The 17,888-nt window shown below is 39.5% G+C and overlaps 3 protein-coding genes across 5 annotated transcripts; 2 read left to right on the top strand and 1 right to left on the bottom strand.

Annotated features, from left to right (window-relative positions):
- The first annotated feature begins 1,256 nt into the window (after positions 1 to 1,256).
- pif1 (PIF1 5'-to-3' DNA helicase homolog (S. cerevisiae)) lies at positions 1,257 to 10,289 on the top strand. 3 transcript variants are annotated; one of them, XM_034137925.1, is made up of 13 exons: positions 1,257 to 1,349; positions 1,617 to 2,180; positions 2,624 to 2,747; positions 3,009 to 3,134; positions 4,123 to 4,276; positions 5,378 to 5,492; positions 6,233 to 6,339; positions 6,590 to 6,729; positions 7,168 to 7,274; positions 7,405 to 7,492; positions 7,694 to 7,881; positions 9,586 to 9,777; positions 9,962 to 10,289. In XM_034137925.1, exons 2-13 carry the CDS (start codon positions 1,629 to 1,631, stop codon positions 10,010 to 10,012), a joined length of 1,944 nt encoding a protein of 647 aa, XP_033993816.1. In that variant the 5' UTR covers positions 1,257 to 1,349; positions 1,617 to 1,628; the 3' UTR covers positions 10,013 to 10,289. The 3 variants fall into 3 exon arrangements, with proteins under 3 accessions (XP_033993816.1, XP_033993815.1, XP_033993817.1); XM_034137924.1 differs by having other exon boundaries at positions 1,268 to 1,349; positions 1,614 to 2,180; XM_034137926.1 differs by having other exon boundaries at positions 1,268 to 1,349; positions 1,614 to 2,180; positions 7,736 to 7,881.
- Positions 10,290 to 10,564: 275 nt separating this feature from the next.
- LOC117488810 (cytochrome b-c1 complex subunit 6, mitochondrial-like) lies at positions 10,565 to 12,336 on the bottom strand. Its single transcript, XM_034137927.1, has 4 exons — positions 12,191 to 12,336; positions 11,703 to 11,795; positions 11,026 to 11,187; positions 10,565 to 10,928 (listed from the first exon to the last, which is right to left on the bottom strand). Exons 1-4 carry the CDS (start codon positions 12,236 to 12,238, stop codon positions 10,896 to 10,898), a joined length of 336 nt encoding a protein of 111 aa, XP_033993818.1. The 5' UTR covers positions 12,239 to 12,336; the 3' UTR covers positions 10,565 to 10,895.
- A 165-nt stretch (positions 12,337 to 12,501) lies between these two features.
- Positions 12,502 to 17,442, top strand: nsun4 (NOP2/Sun RNA methyltransferase 4). Its single transcript, XM_034137928.1, has 8 exons — positions 12,502 to 12,615; positions 13,120 to 13,339; positions 14,071 to 14,242; positions 14,427 to 14,581; positions 14,667 to 14,827; positions 15,181 to 15,305; positions 15,441 to 15,573; positions 16,609 to 17,442. The coding sequence occupies exons 1-8, from the start codon at positions 12,523 to 12,525 to the stop codon at positions 16,750 to 16,752; spliced, it is 1,203 nt and encodes a 400-aa protein (XP_033993819.1). The 5' UTR covers positions 12,502 to 12,522; the 3' UTR covers positions 16,753 to 17,442.
- Positions 17,443 to 17,888: the final 446 nt, after the last annotated feature.

Genomic DNA, 17,888 nt, shown 5'->3' on the forward strand with positions numbered 1-17,888 from the left:
GTCATCACAAAGATCATGGATGGACATGTCATGAGCCAATCTAACATTATTTTGGTTTGTGATTTCCTCCAGCTTTTATTGCAAGACTTGTCCACAGGTCAAACACCAAAACCCTTAAAAATATCAAACGCAGTGACTATATTCTAAAACGTATGAAAGTTTGAGAATAGGAATAATCATTTTTTGCTTTTTAAATCAACTTGCCCCATTACCTTTCCCCTCATCATCACCTTTTGGTTTCCAGAGAGTGATCATGAGTGTGGGGTTATAATTTCTCTAGACGCACTCCGATCAAACGCCCTCACCCTGTTCCTCACAGTTCATTGACCGCCCCCAGATTAAAGATCAGGGCGTTACTCACTTTAAAGTTTATTGGGTTTAGTCAACCTTGTCTAATGAAAGCAGCTCGACTGTGGATGTGCGTTATCAACTCTCATCAGGTTCTGCAAAGCTTCACACAGAATGTACAGATATGTGAACAAATTATAAATGGTGGGTTGCTTTGTGTGTAATACCTTGCACATTTAATGGGAACATATTTTTGATAAATTACATTTATATGAAAGAATTATCAAATTAAATCTATGACCTTCACAGATATACACTGATGATATCATATAATGTGGGGCTGAGATTGGAATAGTATCAAAAATAGGTAACAAAAATAATTTTGGAATAGGAACATAACTAAATGCTTTAATCCAGAGTTTGGCTGTAGTAGGAAAATCACCAGAGAGAGTACATCTCTGTGTCTTTCAAACTCTTTCCTTCTCTTTTTGCTGTTTTTGCACTGTTTTATTTTCCTTTTCTTTACTACAAGAAACACTAAACTCAAAATAAAATACACGTGTTCTATTCGTCTTTTGTAGTTTTAGAATGCTACATTGGTTTGGGGTCCCTTTCTTTCATTTTAAAAGCTAAAATGAAAGAAAACACGAAATCCAATTCAAAATAAATAAATAAACTCATTATTCACTATTATCTCATTAGTTCGGGTAATAGTTGTAATAAAATGGGTTTGTGTTTTGTCTATTTTGAAAATAGCGCCCTTATTGTGAAGTGGTTGTCTTTTCCCAGATGGCCATGTGTTCACACAACTGTGACGTAGCAAGTCTAGAAAACAGTGATTGGTCGATGCAGCAACAAGACCGTCCCTCCTCGATCTTTCATTGGATGCTTTTTTAAACCCCCTCCCCCTTATTGGCCTGCAGCGCGACTCAGCTATTGGCTGAATTCACGCACCGAACATTTGAAAATCTGTGTTCTGTTCACGTCCACACAGTTTGGAGTTGCTGCACGGAGAAAGGAAGTTGGACAAAGATTACGACTGAATCTGTTCAAAAACAAAGGTGAAGGAAAACATTTCCCCGTAAATACATTTCAAGTATATTTCTTTAACGCAGTCAAGTTGTTACTTTCTAATCTAGCGAGATTACGATGTAGTTGATTGTTTGTGTTGATTGCATTGAACACAGCTGCGGTGCTTTTACTCTGTTTCAGTCAAGGACGTTTAAAACTAGTTTATTTACGGTTTCATGCGTCATTCAATTCATTCATATTAAACTACCGGAGCAAAGTGCTGTTCATTAATACTCAGGAACTCTTTTATTTAGCAGAAAGTAGCTGCCATGTTATCCCGGGAGGACGGTGCCCAGCTGCAGTGCTGTCTGACGGTGGAGCAGCTGAACTCCTCCGGAGAGACCACCCGGAGGCAGGTCATCCGCAAAGCCTCTATTCTTTTGGGCAGGAATGAGTTCCAGGAGATAATCATTCGGGTCCACGACGGAAAAATATTTCAAAATTACCCTCTGAAAGACTTCAAACTTTTTACAAAATTCGTCAGAGATGGGAAGTGCACGGTTAAAATGGTCCCCGAGAACACACAGCTGCTCTTCTCCAACTGCCCCCCTGACCGGCTGAACCTCTTCCTCAAAACGCTGAGCATCAAACACCAGGCCCGGCTGAGCAGCAAGCCTCAGACCGACCGAGAGAAGCTCAAAGCCGGCCTGCCCCGCAGCTTCGAGGCCATCAGCCCCCTGCAGCAGAAGGACATCCAGAAGGTGAATGATCTGAGGTGCAAAGAGGCTCCCAAAGGACCGGCAGACCGCACCAATAGGACCGCTGTGGCAGGGTCAGGGAAGCAGGTCAAAAGGTCGAGGAGTGACATTAACTTCAGCCCAGTAAGTGGATTAACAACCACCTTTAATTTCTTGTACATTTTCTTATTTTACCCACACCTACTTCAAGTTCCAGAGCTTTATTGTCATTAGCACATTAGCTACAGTGTAGATATAGCAATTAAAAACTTAGGCTCCAACCGTGCAACATATAGGAGGACATAGAACAAATAAAACGGATACAATAGTGCAACTTGGAGAATGTTTGGAAATGTCAAGTAAATACAAATAAAATAGAAATAGTGCAAGAAGAGTCTATATACAAGTAAATGGAATGATATATTAGATAAATAATTTGAAAGATGCACACAGATGAATGTTTTTTTTACAGAGTTCAGGTGTTTAGCAGTCTTATGGCCTGTGGAATAAAACTGTCCCCGAGTCTGGTGGTTTTTACTCTATAATGTAATCTGTTAAATGTGTCGTCGACTATGTGTTTATTTTAGGTAAAGGCCAACCCGAGCAAGAAGCCCATCCTGGCTCTCCCATCACGTAAACTGAATAAAGACCAGTCTGCTGTCCTCACTGCTGTGCTGAGTGGGAAGAATGTTTTCTTCACTGGAAGTGCAGGTGAGTGTATGACAGTGAAAACAATGTATGCATCTTTATAAAAAGTTTATAATTACTAGATGTCAAAAATATGGCCTGGCAAGATGCACTCTGCATAACTTTCTTGTTGAGTTGTGTTTATTTCTTACTGATGCTGCTATTAAGGCAACATTTCGTAATCTAAATCTTTTTTCATGACATGTGTGCCGCTTTTCCTCTGGCAGTGAAGCCATTGTGTGAAATTGTTTATCTTGAGCTGTTTTTCAATGTGTTATTTTTCAGGTACAGGAAAATCTTTCTTACTAAAGAGAATCATGGGATCTCTTCCTCCAAAGAGCACATTTGCCACAGCCAGCACAGGAGTGGCGGCGTGTCACATCGGAGGAACAACGTTGCACAACTTCGCTGGTGAGTCATTTTGTGTCTGAGGATATAAAATTGGTTTTATGTTAGACTGAAACAAATGTGTCTCTGAAAATGACACATCATTAGATGTAAGAGGTGCATAGAGGTTATTACTACCCCCTAATTATCCAAATAATTGGCTGAATTTTCTGTTTTTCACAAAGGACTATCTTCACATTAGACTGTTTAGGGTAGAGTCCATGTCGGTAGAGTCCTTGTCGGTAGAGTAGCCTATTTTCCCCTGCGGATTATTCTTTTTTTTATTAATTATTTTGTAATCAAGTCAGTAGTAAAGATAGCCCAAAGTAGCATCTTCAAATTGCTTAATCCGACCCAACAAACTAAAACCAGTGAATGTCTATTTGAAAAATGACTGAAACGAGTATCAGTGCTATACTTATCAACGAGGGCTGTTACAGTAAACTGAAACTAAAATAAGCAGTGACAATTGTTGTGAACTGAAACAAAAATTACAATATTCTCTAAGAATAACTATGTTAAACTGTATTGCCTTGTCTACAGAGACGGATTGGATTTCTTAAAGTTCTTGACCACACATGATTTAAAAATTATGGTTCAAATGCCATTTTAAATGTTTTTCAGCTCTGAAATGTATAGGTACTATCTTCACAATTATTAGATGAAATACCTTACACTTGCAAACAATATAAATAAAAACTGAAACGACTTGAAAATACTCTCGGAAAACTAACTAAACAAATCTAGATAGGATTTTCAGTCAAAACTAAAGTAATATAGAAACAAATTAAAATATGTCAAACCTTCATAAACTCACTTATGGTGTCTTCTGTACCTTGCTGACGCCTTTGGGTGATTATGAATCTGTAATGTAATCGAGCAGAAGGAGTCTCTGATGTTTTTGATTAAATGCCAATAAACAGCAGAGTGTATGAATTGAGTATTTGCGTAGGTGTCGAGTAATTTGCGTCCCCTCTGACCATCTGTCCCTCCTGTCCTCGGGCGCTCTCAGGGATTGGCTCCGGCTCGGCCCCTCTGGAGCAGTGCATCGAGCTGGCCCAGAGGCCGGGGGTGCTGCAGCACTGGACCTCCTGTCGGCACCTCATCATCGACGAGATCTCCATGGTGGAGGCCCAGTTCTTTGATAAGCTCGAGTCTGTGGCAAGGTGAGGCAGCAGTCTGAAGAATATCACCTTGTTATGCTACAGTACACTCACTGGCCACTTTATTAGGTACACCTGAACAACTGCAAATACCTAATCAGCCAATCACATGGCAGCGACTCAGTGCATTGAGGCTTTACAGAGAATGTTCAGAAAAAGAAAATATCCAGTGAGCGGCAGTTCTCTGGGCGAAAATGCCATTTGATGCCAGAGGTCAGAGGAGAATGGCCAGCCTGGTTCAAGATGATAGAGGCAACAGTAATGGCAATAACTACCGACAAATCTGCAGCAACTGCGTGATGCTATCATGTCAATATGGACCAAAATCTCTGAGGAATGTTTCCAGCACCTTGTCGAGTCTATGCCACAAAGAATTAAGACAGCTCTGAAGGCACAATTGGGTCCAACCCCGTACTAGCAAGGTGTACCTAATAAAGTGGCCGGTGAGTGTATGTTTAAGGTGTTTGCGGCTGTTAAAGCTTACATAGCTTTACATATTTGTGTTAAAAGACAATGGGATTAACTGTAGGTTATTTTGAGACATAATCCTAGATTGCTTATTTTATTCAAACCCTTTCCTGAAAGTATTTGATATATCTTTTTCCTGTGCTAATGATTCCTTTAAGCTCTAACCACAGAACTGTGATTTTATACTTATTGACATCGTAACACAACCAACACATTATACAGATGAACATCCTGTTCCTGTGGTTTCAGACATCTGTTGGGTAAAGGCATACCTTTTCATAAACCTGGAACCACTTTTTGAAATGTAAGATTTAAGAGTTTAATCTAAATTTTAAAACAATTTTAAGATGTCCAATCTCTGTTGTAACCAAATTCAGTTTTTAAATGCACACTGGGAACATTTTAAATGTTACACATAGACTCAAATGTCCTCTTCAATATTCATTCACAGTGAAGTGTTCCTCAGAGTTTCACTGATGGTGTTTTGAGCACATCATTCAAGCAGGATGTGACGCATTGCAGATTTGTTATGAATTTAAAGGCAATCTGATGAGGAATAATGACAATTCTGCAGCCATGTAAAAAATATAATCACAAAAGTAATCTTCAGTGCAACTTCTATCTGCACTCTAATAGGTCGGTGAGGAGGTCGACCGCGCCGTTTGGAGGCATCCAGCTGATCATCTGTGGCGACTTCCTGCAGCTGCCTCCTGTTTCCAAGGGAAAGGAAAAGGCCAGCTTCTGCTTCCAGGTCAGACCGTAGTGGATCTTAGAGCTCTATTTGTTTGTCATTGATTTGGTAACACTGTATCAGGAAACTGAAGGGGATTGGAGCGGTTAGGCAATTTACACTGAAACGTAAAAACCTTTTAACAGTTTTGTGATCTAATGCGCTTCAACAACAAAAATCCTCCTTTTGCTCTTAATAGAGAAATATAATATGTTGACATTGTTAGAGTTTTCTCAGCTGATTTATATTAATGATATTTTTTAGGTGTATTTGGTAATGGGATTTTCAATATTTCATGTGCTTTAAATATGTAAATGAAAGTAAACATTGGGTAACCGTTTGTTATTTCCATCTATGAATCATTCGTACCATAATTTATCATAATAAAGTGAAAATGTCCTCCCCAGCTTCTCAAAGTTCAAGGGGATGTCTTTTCAATATATCATGTTTTCGGTCTAATACCATAAGGTACATGTCAATGTGATATAAACCAGAGAAAAGCTGAACACATCCATATTTGAGCGCATGAGACTGCAATTTCTGCCGTTTCAAATGAAAAACCCTGAACATTGATCAATTTTGAAACAGTTGGCCATTTTCTTTCTGTTAAACCATCAAAGCAAAATGTTGCACTTCTCCATGCAAGTCACTTCTTTACAGAGTGATTCATTCTGTTGCCATGAGTCACAACAGTTCCACACACTATCCATCAGGATAGTTTATGGATGTTTTAAAAATAAATACCCTTTCTGCTCCTTCAGGCCAGGAGTTGGCGTAAGGTGGTCCAGGTCAACATGGAGCTGATGGAGGTGCGGAGGCAAACTGACCAGTCATTCATCTCCCTCCTGCAGAAAGTGAGAGTGGGCAGGTAAATTAATGGCCACTGCTCCTTCTCCCCCGATTTCATTCTAAATGTGTATCTTTCTATAGAGCAAATGTGATCCCAATGCATGTACAAGATAATGTGTGTAGTTATGTTTTACATAAATGCATTTTTAGCTGTTAAAGGCCTTTCGGGCACAGCAGGTCATTTTGTATTCTACAGAACATTTGTGCTGAGCTGCAAAAAAAAATGGCTTTACTAAAGGAAAAGTTCCGTCTTAATTAACACCATTCAGGGTGACGGAGGAAGTCACTGCTAAGCTGATGGAAAGCGCCTACCATCGCATCGAGAAGGACGGCATTCTGGCCACCAGGCTGTGCACGCACAAGAATGACGTGGAGCTCACAAATGACAACAAACTCCAGCAGCTGCCAGGTTTGACTTCTTCTGTCTGATTGGATTTTCTATTTTCAGTTCGAAACAGGCGTTACTTCCTTTGGCTTGGATCCAGGTGGAAACAGGCCGAATTGTTAGCCTCGATGAACCTTGTGAAACCGTTTCCTAGAGTCTCAGCCAGACGCCACTTATTTTCTGGTGTATCCTGTTCTGCTTAACTTTTATTTTGTAAGCAGTAGCATATCAGAAGTGCGAACCACCAACATTTGTCATGATCCTTAAACAATTTCCTTGGTTTCTTACTCTGATTTCTTTACATCACTGTTTGCCAGTTTCATCACGTCATAGTTCTATTTAAAACTGCCTGAATATTAACAATAAAAGGAAAACGATTATATATGAATATAAAACAATTGCCTCTAAATAATAACAATATTTTAGCCTGTGAAATGAATCTCTCCATGTCCCTTTTTTTAGGTTCAGCGCGTGTGTTTGAGGCGCTGGACAGCGACCCCGCCCTGGTGAAGACGATCGATGCTCACAGCCCCGTCAGCAGACTGATCCAGCTCAAAGTGGGAGCGCAGGTGAGTGAACTTCTCCACAATCTACTGCAATGTGGCATATAACACTGCACTTTCTATACGTGTCGTAGTAACAACGGAGCACTCGGTTTGAGTAAAGGCCTTTTTTAATGTGGTGATTCTTCTCCTTAAGGTCATGCTGACAAAGAACCTGGATGTCGCTCGAGGTCTGGTGAACGGAGCGCGGGGCGTTGTGGTGGCCTTTGAGAATGGAAAACATGGTCAGTATTTTATTTATGGATGGGGATTCATTAATTACAAAAGCCAGAATATGCCCTTAAGTGACAATAGAATAGCAGAAGATTACTTTGAGGGATAGTCATTGGAGGATTTAATAGAAAACTAACTTATTTTAATGTTGTATCGGCAAGCAAAAAAAAAGAAGACAAATGGCTTTTTAATGCCATGGATTATGTCTCCAGTTTTTGTCCAACCATGTATCGACTCATTCACCGTCTCCCCAGGACTCCCACGTGTGCATTTCCTGTGTGGCGTCACTGAGGTGCTGAAGCTTGAGCGCTGGGTGTTTAAGTCGGGCGGAGGGCTCCACCTGAGCCGACAGCAGCTGCCACTCAAACTGGCCTGGGCCATCTCCATCCACAAGAGCCAGGTTGGTATCTTGCTTGAAAATACTGAAACAAATGCTACAGAAATCACCGCGATGAAATCCCTTCGTTTTGGTGGAAGCCCTCTTCAGTGTAGCTGAAGTACAGCAGTGTTGCTTTTCATGAATGCATAAATAACTCGGCAATCCGAATTCAATTAGCCTGAAACAAATTAATATATATTTTGTATTGCATTTATAGTGACCTAGACCTCCAGGAATAGCTTCAGGTTAGATTGAATTGTCTGAGTGGACCTTGAAACTCAATAATTGTCCACTCTATTGCTTGGCTTCTAAGTAAATCAACAGGTGAGGGGAGATGTGAGCGTTGTCAGAAATACAAACTGTGTTCGGATAGAAATAAATCTAAAAATATATGTTTCCTTGAATTCACTAGTAGTCTATAACTACATTGTATTTATTCTTTAGTTTGTGACAGCAGTGGAGACATAAAACTTGCAGGCACTATGTCACTCTTTAATCAATATTTTAGTCATTGTCGTGAAATGTTCTTTCTGTAGCGCCTCCAGCAGGACTTTTTCACTTGTCTTATGAAATATTTAAACATCTACCAAAACTATTTGCAATACATTATGACTGACATTGTTGATTCCTGTTGGATTAATTGTAAAAATGGACTCATCATGCGGTTGGGTTTGGACCTGTCGAAAGTGTTTTCTTGTTTTTTTTTGTACATCAAGTGGGACACAGTACACTATATTGAGTAGCTTTGCTGTTTTGTACTATTTGTTGTAATGTAGTTTGCTAATGGGTAGCAGAGTAGATTCTGGATGCACTTCTGGTTTAGATTTAAAGAGCTCGTTCAGTTTGCACAGTGCTATTTATACCACTATTTCCCCAATCCTACATTTCATTGTGATGGACAGCCAGGCTCTCTACCTCGCTGAGCCATTAACAGAGTGAGAGCATTGTAAATCTCCTGGTTTACTGAGAGAACGTGCACAGTGTTTCGCTGATATACATCCAGCACCACTGATCAACCTTTTACATCTCAAATGTAACACCAAGAAACGTTTGCCTTTTTTTAAACTAATATTTTTTACTGTTGCTGTCAACAAACGATGGCAAACTATTTGTTACAAGTGTAAAATTCGAGAGAAGCTTGTATTTCTTTTATAATACTTGTCGCAGTTTGCCTATAGCTCACCCCTCCTCGCTTCCTTTCCTTTGTCTATGTGCTGTCTGAAAAAGGCAAGGACATGAAAAAAGATTGGGAAACAAAAGCACAAGGATGGACAAATAAAAGAGAGGAAAAAACACTAACCTGATATTACCGCCACCACAAATGAGCTGTAATTGTGTAATTGCCAATCACTCTGCTGCCTCACCAGCAGCTCCCACAGCAAAATCTATATCCTGACATCAGACACCCGCTCAGGTAATTAAGGAAATTGGTCACAGACTAAATGTCCCCGTTTGATCTACAGCCGGGGAGCTAAAGTATGGGGAAATGTAAAAAAAGAAAAAGGGAAATCCCCCACCTGCATCAATTTTTTTTAATTTGAAAAGTGGCGGCATACAATAAGTGCAATATCTGTGAATAGCAAGCTGGGATAGAGGTTTTGCCAAAGTAGCTTTTTGTATCTTGTTCAATTTCAGTATCAATTTGCTATCAATACTTATTTAGACTGAAAAAGTCTGGGTTGTAAATGTCTGACATGTAGTCTGTTTTTTTTTAATGAATTTTAGGGAATGACACTCGACTGTGTGGAGATTTCTCTGGCACGCGTCTTTGAGAGTGGCCAGGCTTACGTTGCCTTGTCCCGGGCTCAGAGCCTGGAGGGTCTGCGGGTGATGGACTTCGACCCCCGTGTGGTCAGGGCGGATCCAGATGTTCTCGTCTTCTACAAGAGACTGAGGAAGGAGAGGATCCTCATGCAGGTGAGTGCAGAGCTCTCATGGAATACATCCTATTATAATTTATGACTCATAAAACCCATTTGAAACGTAGCTCGTAGCAGTCGCACTACATGGTTGTGCTGCAAAAGATCAATTAAAACAAATATGCTTTTTCACACACTATTCATCTTGTAATAACTTTCTTTGTCTCCACTGCCCTCTGCAGGCCTCTATGGACGATTTTATTGGCAACAGCAACCAAGAAAACCCTTGGTGAGAAGGTGAATCCATCTCCTGTGACATTATGCACCGTGTGCATCATTTATCCTGTGATTATCCACATCAACTCATCTTGGACCATTGGTTTTCTCAAATGGCGGCAACCACTGGCCTCTACAATCACTGTCTACTTTGATTTCTGTTTAAACCGGCAGCACTTGAAGGCACACTGCCATCTCCTGGTCATTTGTTTTGATATGCTAATTTCTATGCCTTGATTTTTAATTTATTATGATTGTTGGTATATACTCCAATAAAGTTTTAGTACATTTTTATCTCTGCTTGTACTGTTTTATCATTGAGCGGTCTTATCGACTTCCATCACAATACACTTAATGGAAATTATTTTAAACGCAGCTGATAACCATATTAGAGTGGCTATGTGAGACAACAGGTGTTCTTGACATTTTTCACCTTAATAATTGTTAATTAAATTAATAGTTCAAGGCCAAAAAACGGGGCATTTGTCGTCTGAAATGGGGAAAATGCTTAATTTATTAGTCATGCCACCGAAAAATCAAATGTGTCAAAATGATGCAACTCAGACATACTGAAAACCAAAGACAACCTTTATTCCTGGTCAAAGTGATGAATCCATGACCGAACCTGAGTTTAAATATGCATCGTCAGTGCAGCATGATTGCTTTTTCATGTGAACTTCAGTGAGAGATGGTTTGAGCCCCTTCTTTGCACCTGTTACAACTTTGATGCACTCATTACCATACAAGCAGTGACTCGGTATACAGGAAGGTTGGCATTTAGTTTTACAGTCTCAATAAAGTTCATTTACATTAATACACAGGAGAAGAACAACACTACAGTCTTTACAATGTTAGCAGGTAAATACTCTACAGCTGCTGGTGAGAGCTGGACAGGACGTTTCATTTCACTTTGTGGAACAGCTTGTGCGCCACCTATAAAGAAATGAGAACACAATTAGCATCTTTGAAGTCAAACACACAAATCAAGTCACATGCAGTCGGGTTTCTCCTATGCCATTTGGGCACTTACACAATGGTCCCGTGCGTGCAGGAAGTCAAAGAGTTCTTCTGTGCATTCCTCTAGTGTGTTGGATTTAGAGCCGACTCTGCTTTCACATGTCTCCAGCAGCTCCTTGTAGTGCACGCAGTGTTCAGTCTCTCCACAGTTGGTTCTAATCGTTTCTAAAGGATCCTGTGAGGGACAAAAAGCAAAAGTGGTAAATCATGGGAATTTGCCTCTAATTTTACTTAAATTATCAATTTTAGAATACAACGCATGTTATCAGATTTATAATAATGCATACTGCTGGACGGCTTCTGACACTACATAAAATAGTTTGTCGGATTCTGAATCTGCAAACTAAATCAAATCATAAAAATGTAGGAGCCAAACAATTAATATTAGTTTCTGCAAAACAGAAATATAAAGTAGCAGAAATTGAGATACAAATATTTGGACACAAATCATTTGTACTGAAATATTACTTTTATAGTAGACTGAACCAGACAACTGTAATGATATAATCATGGCCTTTTTAAATGTTGCCCATTTCTCTAATTAAAATGGTTTGTTGCTCTGTGTTAAGGTATTTAATGTGATTAGTACACATACCATAACACAGACGGTAGGTCTAGAAACATACATTAAATTGAAATGATATTTTGTCCACAAAGCATATTCATAACATTAATGAACAACAAACTTACCACCATGTCTTCCTCCTCTTCTTCTTCCTCTTCTTCCTCTTCTGCCTTCTCTGCTTCCTCTGCCTCTTCCTCCTCAGCAGGGGCATCTTCCTCCTGCTCATTGACAATATAATGGATATTTATTTAGTTTTGCATGAAAAATATTATTTAAAAAAAAGGAACATGGACTGCATTAAAGCTTCAGCTCATATAATAATAATGCAGGTATAATTAAAATCAACTTATATAACCAACGAACCAATATAAAATGCCGGTGTTACAACCAGAGGTAACCTGTGACCAATCACAGTAAAATGAGACATCAAGACATATTGACAAACGTTAATTAATGTGTTCATATTTAAGCTCCGAGTCATATCTTCAAAGCAACCGACACTCAGCTCGTTACAGCACAGATAACGTTAGTGTTGCTGTTGGGTAACATGGACCAACAAATAGCCCTACAAAAAAAGCGACTTTTTTAGAAACGTATAGATAATTTTCAGTACCTCCTCGTCGGGGTCATCGTACTGGACCATCTTCTTCTCGAAACCCATGATTACTGCTCTAAAATGTACTAAGTATCCCCACAGAGGACAGAATTCAGAACTCGTCTGCGGCACTTTTTGTTAAGGACGTAAGGTCGGTCACAAGCAGGAAATAACGAGCTGATTACCGGAAAGCGTTTTCGATTGGTGTAAAGTGATAACTGAGGGGGCTTTGCTCCAATCATTGAATTGTATTTTCTGTAAGCCCCGCCCATCCAGGCAGTCAACGCAAGTGGAACCTTTGTTTTGGCTGACGGAGCGGAGACGGACCAAACAGATAGCCGCACGGCAAGATGGCGCTGCTCATGGAGACCAGACTGCTGCTGAGAAAAGTTAAAGATTTAAGATGTCTAACGCAAAAACGTCACCGAGTGAAGGAAAAATGGGTATGTAGTGGATGCAGATATAGATATAGCCGATCATGGTCGTTATCTGTAAAACAGTTTCTCCCTTTGAGGTGTTAAATGAACGTCATGTCCTAAGCCATCCAGAATATCTGCTATAGCAATATAGAATAAACGTTTAAAATGGATAGATTACATTTCCACATGCATTACTATGGCGAACTTAATCAATGAGAACTTGATTGAAGTTAAACTGTGTTAAGATACATGACTTTTTCAATTTTCTTCTCTAGCTAAATATGCATCAACATACATTCACTGTTGTTTTCCCATAGAGTTGACTTATTATGTGTATAATTGTATTACATTTCCATTACATCACAATACATTTTCATATTTCAAAGAATATATAACTTTGCACCAACATGACCTTTAAAACCCTGCGTGAAGCCAATTTGTTTAACTTAACTAATTAAACTAACACATAAACAGATAAGAACATCAAAGCATGTAACCTGTGTTTTTGATCTCCCTCCTTTCCGACAGGCTGCCACACGGATCAAGCACCCTGCCACCGGCCTGGCCCTGCAGAACTTCGATTCCACCTACAGCGTCCAGCTGGGGCCGCTGTGGCTGTCCGTCCGAGCCGCCCTGCTGTCAGAGAGGAAATACGGCGCCTTGCTCAATAACTACGGCCATGATGATGTTCAGGCAGAGCTCCAAGCCAAGGGATGCAAAGATTTCCCCAGTGACATAGAAACAGAAGGTGGGTGTGCATTTCTCCTCTTCCTACTAAGCCATATCAAGCATGGCACGCAGAATTAAAAACAAAACAAAAAAATAAATCATGCCATTTGTTAGGGCTGCACATATATTTAATTTTTTTTTTAAATCGACTTGGATATTGACATTTCCTTTTTCAAGTTAACTGAAGAAGGGTATCTGCACTTTATTAGGTAACTCATTCTTTTTTTTCTGTGCCTTTTTTCTTTTGGGTCAATTTGTTCATGGAAAATTGATGTTTGAAAAGCTTTCCTTTTTAGATTTATTTTATTCAAAGGGTGTACTGAAATCAGATGAAAGTGCAGGGTAGAATTTAAAATACACAATATAGCACGTTGTAATTAACACCAGATAAACAGGATAAAAAAAAACAACAACAAAATTCAAAGTAAGAGTTAATGAAAGCCATTAGCCTAATAAAATAGCAGCAGCTCAAGAGTTCTGTTACATATCAAATAAATATTAGTTCATATCGTTATATACTAGAATTATGACATAAACCAGAACGTTCGTTATTTACCTATTTTCCTTGAACATTGTGTACGAGAGAAATGGCACAATTTAAAGGAAAGAAAATGGGGAAATAAATATAAAAAAGCCAATTGCAAGTATGTCTTCTTTTAAAGTCATAATATTAAACTCAATCTTTTTCTATGTTGTTTAAAAAGCACAATCTGAAAATGATCCATTCTACTTCCTTCATTGGTTCTACAGCTCAGCCATGCTTGGAGCAAGAACCAGAAGTGGCCGGTGAGGAGGAATCCAGTCGTGTTTCTGTGAATAAATCTGACCTTGATGCTCAGCAGCTTCCTGCTCTGCAGCTCAGCCCCAACATCAAGTGCTTAGTGTTTCCAAGAGGGGACATCACACGATTCAAGCCTGCTAGGTAAGCTTATCTGTTAGTTATGGTCAATTCTTAAGGCCTTTTTAAAGCTCTGTATTTTATAATTCAATAATTATAATATATGTATTTTAAAATGGTTCAACAGTCAACAGGACCATTTATATCATGTCAAATGTCTTCCTCAAAGTGTATTCTGATTCCTTCTTGTCCTTTTTGTCCTCTAAAGACCAGACATGTTTGGGTGTTTGGGTTACTACCTGATGGACGCAGCGTCTGTGCTGCCTTGTCTTGCACTGAACGTCCAGGAAGGTCACAATGTGCTTGACCTCTGTGCTGCTCCAGGAGGAAAGACCCTGGCTTTACTTCAGACCAAGTCTATAGGTAAGAGGGCTTCTCCCATCCTTCTGTTTTCCTCACACAGTGCTTCTGTCAGCTGTAATTAACCCTCCATTGGCTGCATTCAAAGGTTTTTTCGGCGTAAATGACGCCTCCGTTTCTAGGACAACGAGACTGAGAAAAGTCCTTCACAGCTACGTTCCCAAGCCGCTTTTGTCAGACGAGAAACTACGCATCACCACCTTTGATGGGACCAAGTGGGGGGAGTTCGAAAAGAACACTTTTGACAGAGTAAGTCACTGACATGTCATCATTACATTAATGCACACAATGTAAACAATATAATGTTTTTCATTACTGCAAACATTTTATTCCAATTTTATTTATACGTTTTCAACCATATCCAATGCAAATATTTTACTATATTTTTTAATGTTATTATAGTTTTCTCAATATCCTTTTCTATCTGTGTTTTAAAAAAAATGTTATGTTTATGTATGCACCATAACACACAAGTCAACATTCCTCGTATGTGTTAACCTATTTGGTGATAAACCGGATTCTGATTCTGATCATGTTGCTTGATATGAGACGTGTTTATCCTAACACCACCACTTTTTCCACCTCTTCCTTTTGTCTTCCAGGTCCTTGTTGATGTCCCTTGCACCACAGACAGACATTCACTCATGGAGGACGACAACAATATATTCAGTAAGAACCGGACGGGGGAGAGACGCAGGCTGCCGCAGCTACAGCTGGATCTGCTGCTGTAAGTTTTGGTGAACCTTTAAAGACATTGTGGTTATTATCTTTTAATGTGTTACTTTTTGTCACATCAATATAAAGTGAAGCCACAAGAAGACAAGATTACTTATATTGAATTCTCCCGATCTCCATCGTGCAGGGCGGGGATTGAAGCAGCTTGTCCAGGAGGGGAGATCCTCTACTCCACCTGCACACTTTCTCAAATCCAGAACCTGAGTGTGGTGGAGCAGGCCATCCACACGGCTCGAGAAGACCACGGCATCCAGCTCCAGGTCAGACACACACTCCCATTTCCCTACAGGGGTTATTAAAGGTCCATCTTATCTTATCTATTTTACACCAGTTCATTAATGGTAACATTTCTTTTCGGACACATTTCATTTCCTATATAAAAGTCGGGTGAGAACAATTCTCACAATCTAGTTCCATTGTTAACTTTTAAAAATCGATCTTTTAAAATGTTTATTATAAATGTGAAGCTGAGGTGCTTGAATGCGTCAAATGGAAGTAGCAAAACGTTTTTGATCACACGACTTGGTTGAAGTCTTATGAGCCACCACTCTTCATTATTGAACAAATATCTATTTCAAGATTCAAGGGTTTTATTGTCATATGCACAGTAGCTACAGTGTAGTTATGGCAATGCAAATCTTAAGTACCTAGCACCTCCAACAAAGCAACATATTATATATATATAGGACATAAGACAAAATAAAAATAAAAAGCAAACATTGAAATAAAACAAAAAAAAGGCAAAGTTGGAGAGCAGCTAGAGACATGGCAGCCGTCCACGGCGCCATCTTTTCTTCTCAAATATTCTCAACCAAGCCTTTTGTAAGTGTAACCATCAAAAGTGAACACTTCACCTCTGCTCTGCTCTGTGCCAAAGCTAAGTGTACTGCTGCAGAATGAATACTAATACTTACCTTTATCTGCAGCTGTGCACAAATTCTGGGTTATACCACAAACAAATAAAAATCTGCGCAGCATTCAAATGTTGATTGACGTTATGAATGAGTTCAATCTACTCAGTACAGCCTGTCTGAAACTAAGCAGGTCCAATGACAGTCTCCAGCTGAGAGGAAACATGTCGCTGTAATTTGTTATCTAAGTAAACTGGGGCATTTAAATGTCGCTGATCGGTACCAACCTGTTTGAACCAAAACCCTGATGCACACTTTGTAAGCGTCAACCAGAAACAGTTTAACAGAGATTCAATGATACAACCCAACACAATTTGAAGATTTTTGACCACTAGGAATAAAATGACATCAAATAATTTGACCTTTTTTAATTTCCTTATTCAGGTTGTTGATCTGCGACCCCTGACACACATGTTTAGGAAAACCTTTGACTTTGCCCCCGACCTCCCCCTGGGTGAGATGGTGGTCCCGCATTTAGCCGCTAACTTTGGCCCGATCTACATGTGCAAGCTGAGGAGGCTCACATAGACTCTGGACTGATGAGTTGCTTTGCACCAAATCTTTGTGGACATTTGAATGATTTGTTGATGCTTTATGGACTAAGCAGAGGATCCCCCTGTGGACTGTGGAAGCACTGGACTACGGTTGGTCAAATGTGACGGGACACACAAAGAATCCGGGTGAAGGACCTCGACTGAGAGATTATTATTGTGGACGGCATGGAACTGCAGAATTGTATGGAGACACCAGTTACATTCATACATTTTGTTTGCTTTGAACATTCTTTTTATTTATTTTGAAGAATAAGAAAATAACCACACTTACCACGTTACCCAGTAGCATATGCATTGAATTAGCATAATTGATCCAGAAAACCACACATCCGGCCTCAAGAGCACAAACATTTGTAACTATTTTCCACATGGACAAAACAATCCCTCAGCCCAGTCAATTATGCCAGACTGCTTTTATTCCCCAAAATATTTCTAAAATGTTCTTACTTAAAGGTGAGTTTTCCGACTGAAACGGTAATGTATAAAATATAGGTAACGATATCAGAGACTTCCACTATTGAGGATAATGAGATTCATCTGCAACATTATAAGAAATTGAACATTTCTTTGCATACATGCATGAAAATGGACTCTAGTTGTTTCAATGTCACTAAACCTATTATCTTTACATCATGTCCTCTAGAATAAATGCATTTTTTTTTAATTCTCTGCTTTCTTATTTGAACTCCATCAGCTTTGCAATGTCTTTTCATATTGTAGTTATATTGTGTCCCTGTAGATGGCAACAACAGCTAAGATTACAGCGTCCTGTATAAGTTGTGTCCACTAGAGGACACTGAAGAAGTGTCTGTAAGCTCCACTATGTATGCCCTTAGAGATCACATTACTAAAACACACATTTCCATCAGAATTACCTGCTCTCTTTAACTCTGCAATGAGAACGGGTTTGGGCTTGTTCTCTGGTTATTCATCAGGTTTGATGGCTTTGCCTAATAACGCGTTGTGTGGAAGCAGGGTGTGTAATGGACAGGCAGGTAATGACTTATTTGACTATTTGGCTTCTCACATCTGAATCTGTGCAACTTTCATTATTATATCTGGATTGAGTCTGTTTTGCATTGACATCACTCAGAGGTGAAGTGTTTGCTC

Source organism: Trematomus bernacchii, unplaced genomic scaffold (assembly GCF_902827165.1).
Source record: "Trematomus bernacchii unplaced genomic scaffold, fTreBer1.1, whole genome shotgun sequence".
Classification (NCBI taxonomy): Eukaryota; Metazoa; Chordata; class Actinopteri; order Perciformes; family Nototheniidae; genus Trematomus; species Trematomus bernacchii.

Bases quoted from the DNA above. Each gene is read 5' to 3' on its own strand.
- pif1 (XM_034137925.1), top strand. From the start codon at position 1,629: ATGTTATCCCGGGAGGACGGTGCCCAGCTGCAGTGCTGTCTGACGGTG. The intron at 3,135-4,122 runs GTGAGTCATTTT...GGGCGCTCTCAG, and splicing joins AACGTTGCACAACTTCGCTG to GGATTGGCTCCGGCTCGGCC. The intron at 7,493-7,693 runs GTCAGTATTTTA...TTATGTCTCCAG, and splicing joins CTTTGAGAATGGAAAACATG to TTTTTGTCCAACCATGTATC.
- LOC117488810 (XM_034137927.1), bottom strand. From the start codon at position 12,238: ATGGGTTTCGAGAAGAAGATGGTCCAGTACGATGACCCCGACGAGGAG. The intron at 11,796-12,190 runs GTACTGAAAATT...GTCAATGAGCAG, and splicing joins ACGATGACCCCGACGAGGAG to GAGGAAGATGCCCCTGCTGA. The intron at 11,188-11,702 runs GTAAGTTTGTTG...TGTCCCTCACAG, and splicing joins AAGAGGAGGAAGACATGGTG to GATCCTTTAGAAACGATTAG.
- nsun4 (XM_034137928.1), top strand. From the start codon at position 12,523: ATGGCGCTGCTCATGGAGACCAGACTGCTGCTGAGAAAAGTTAAAGAT. The intron at 14,582-14,666 runs GTAAGAGGGCTT...CTGCATTCAAAG, and splicing joins ACTTCAGACCAAGTCTATAG to GTTTTTTCGGCGTAAATGAC. The intron at 15,574-16,608 runs GTCAGACACACA...TTCCTTATTCAG, and splicing joins ACCACGGCATCCAGCTCCAG to GTTGTTGATCTGCGACCCCT.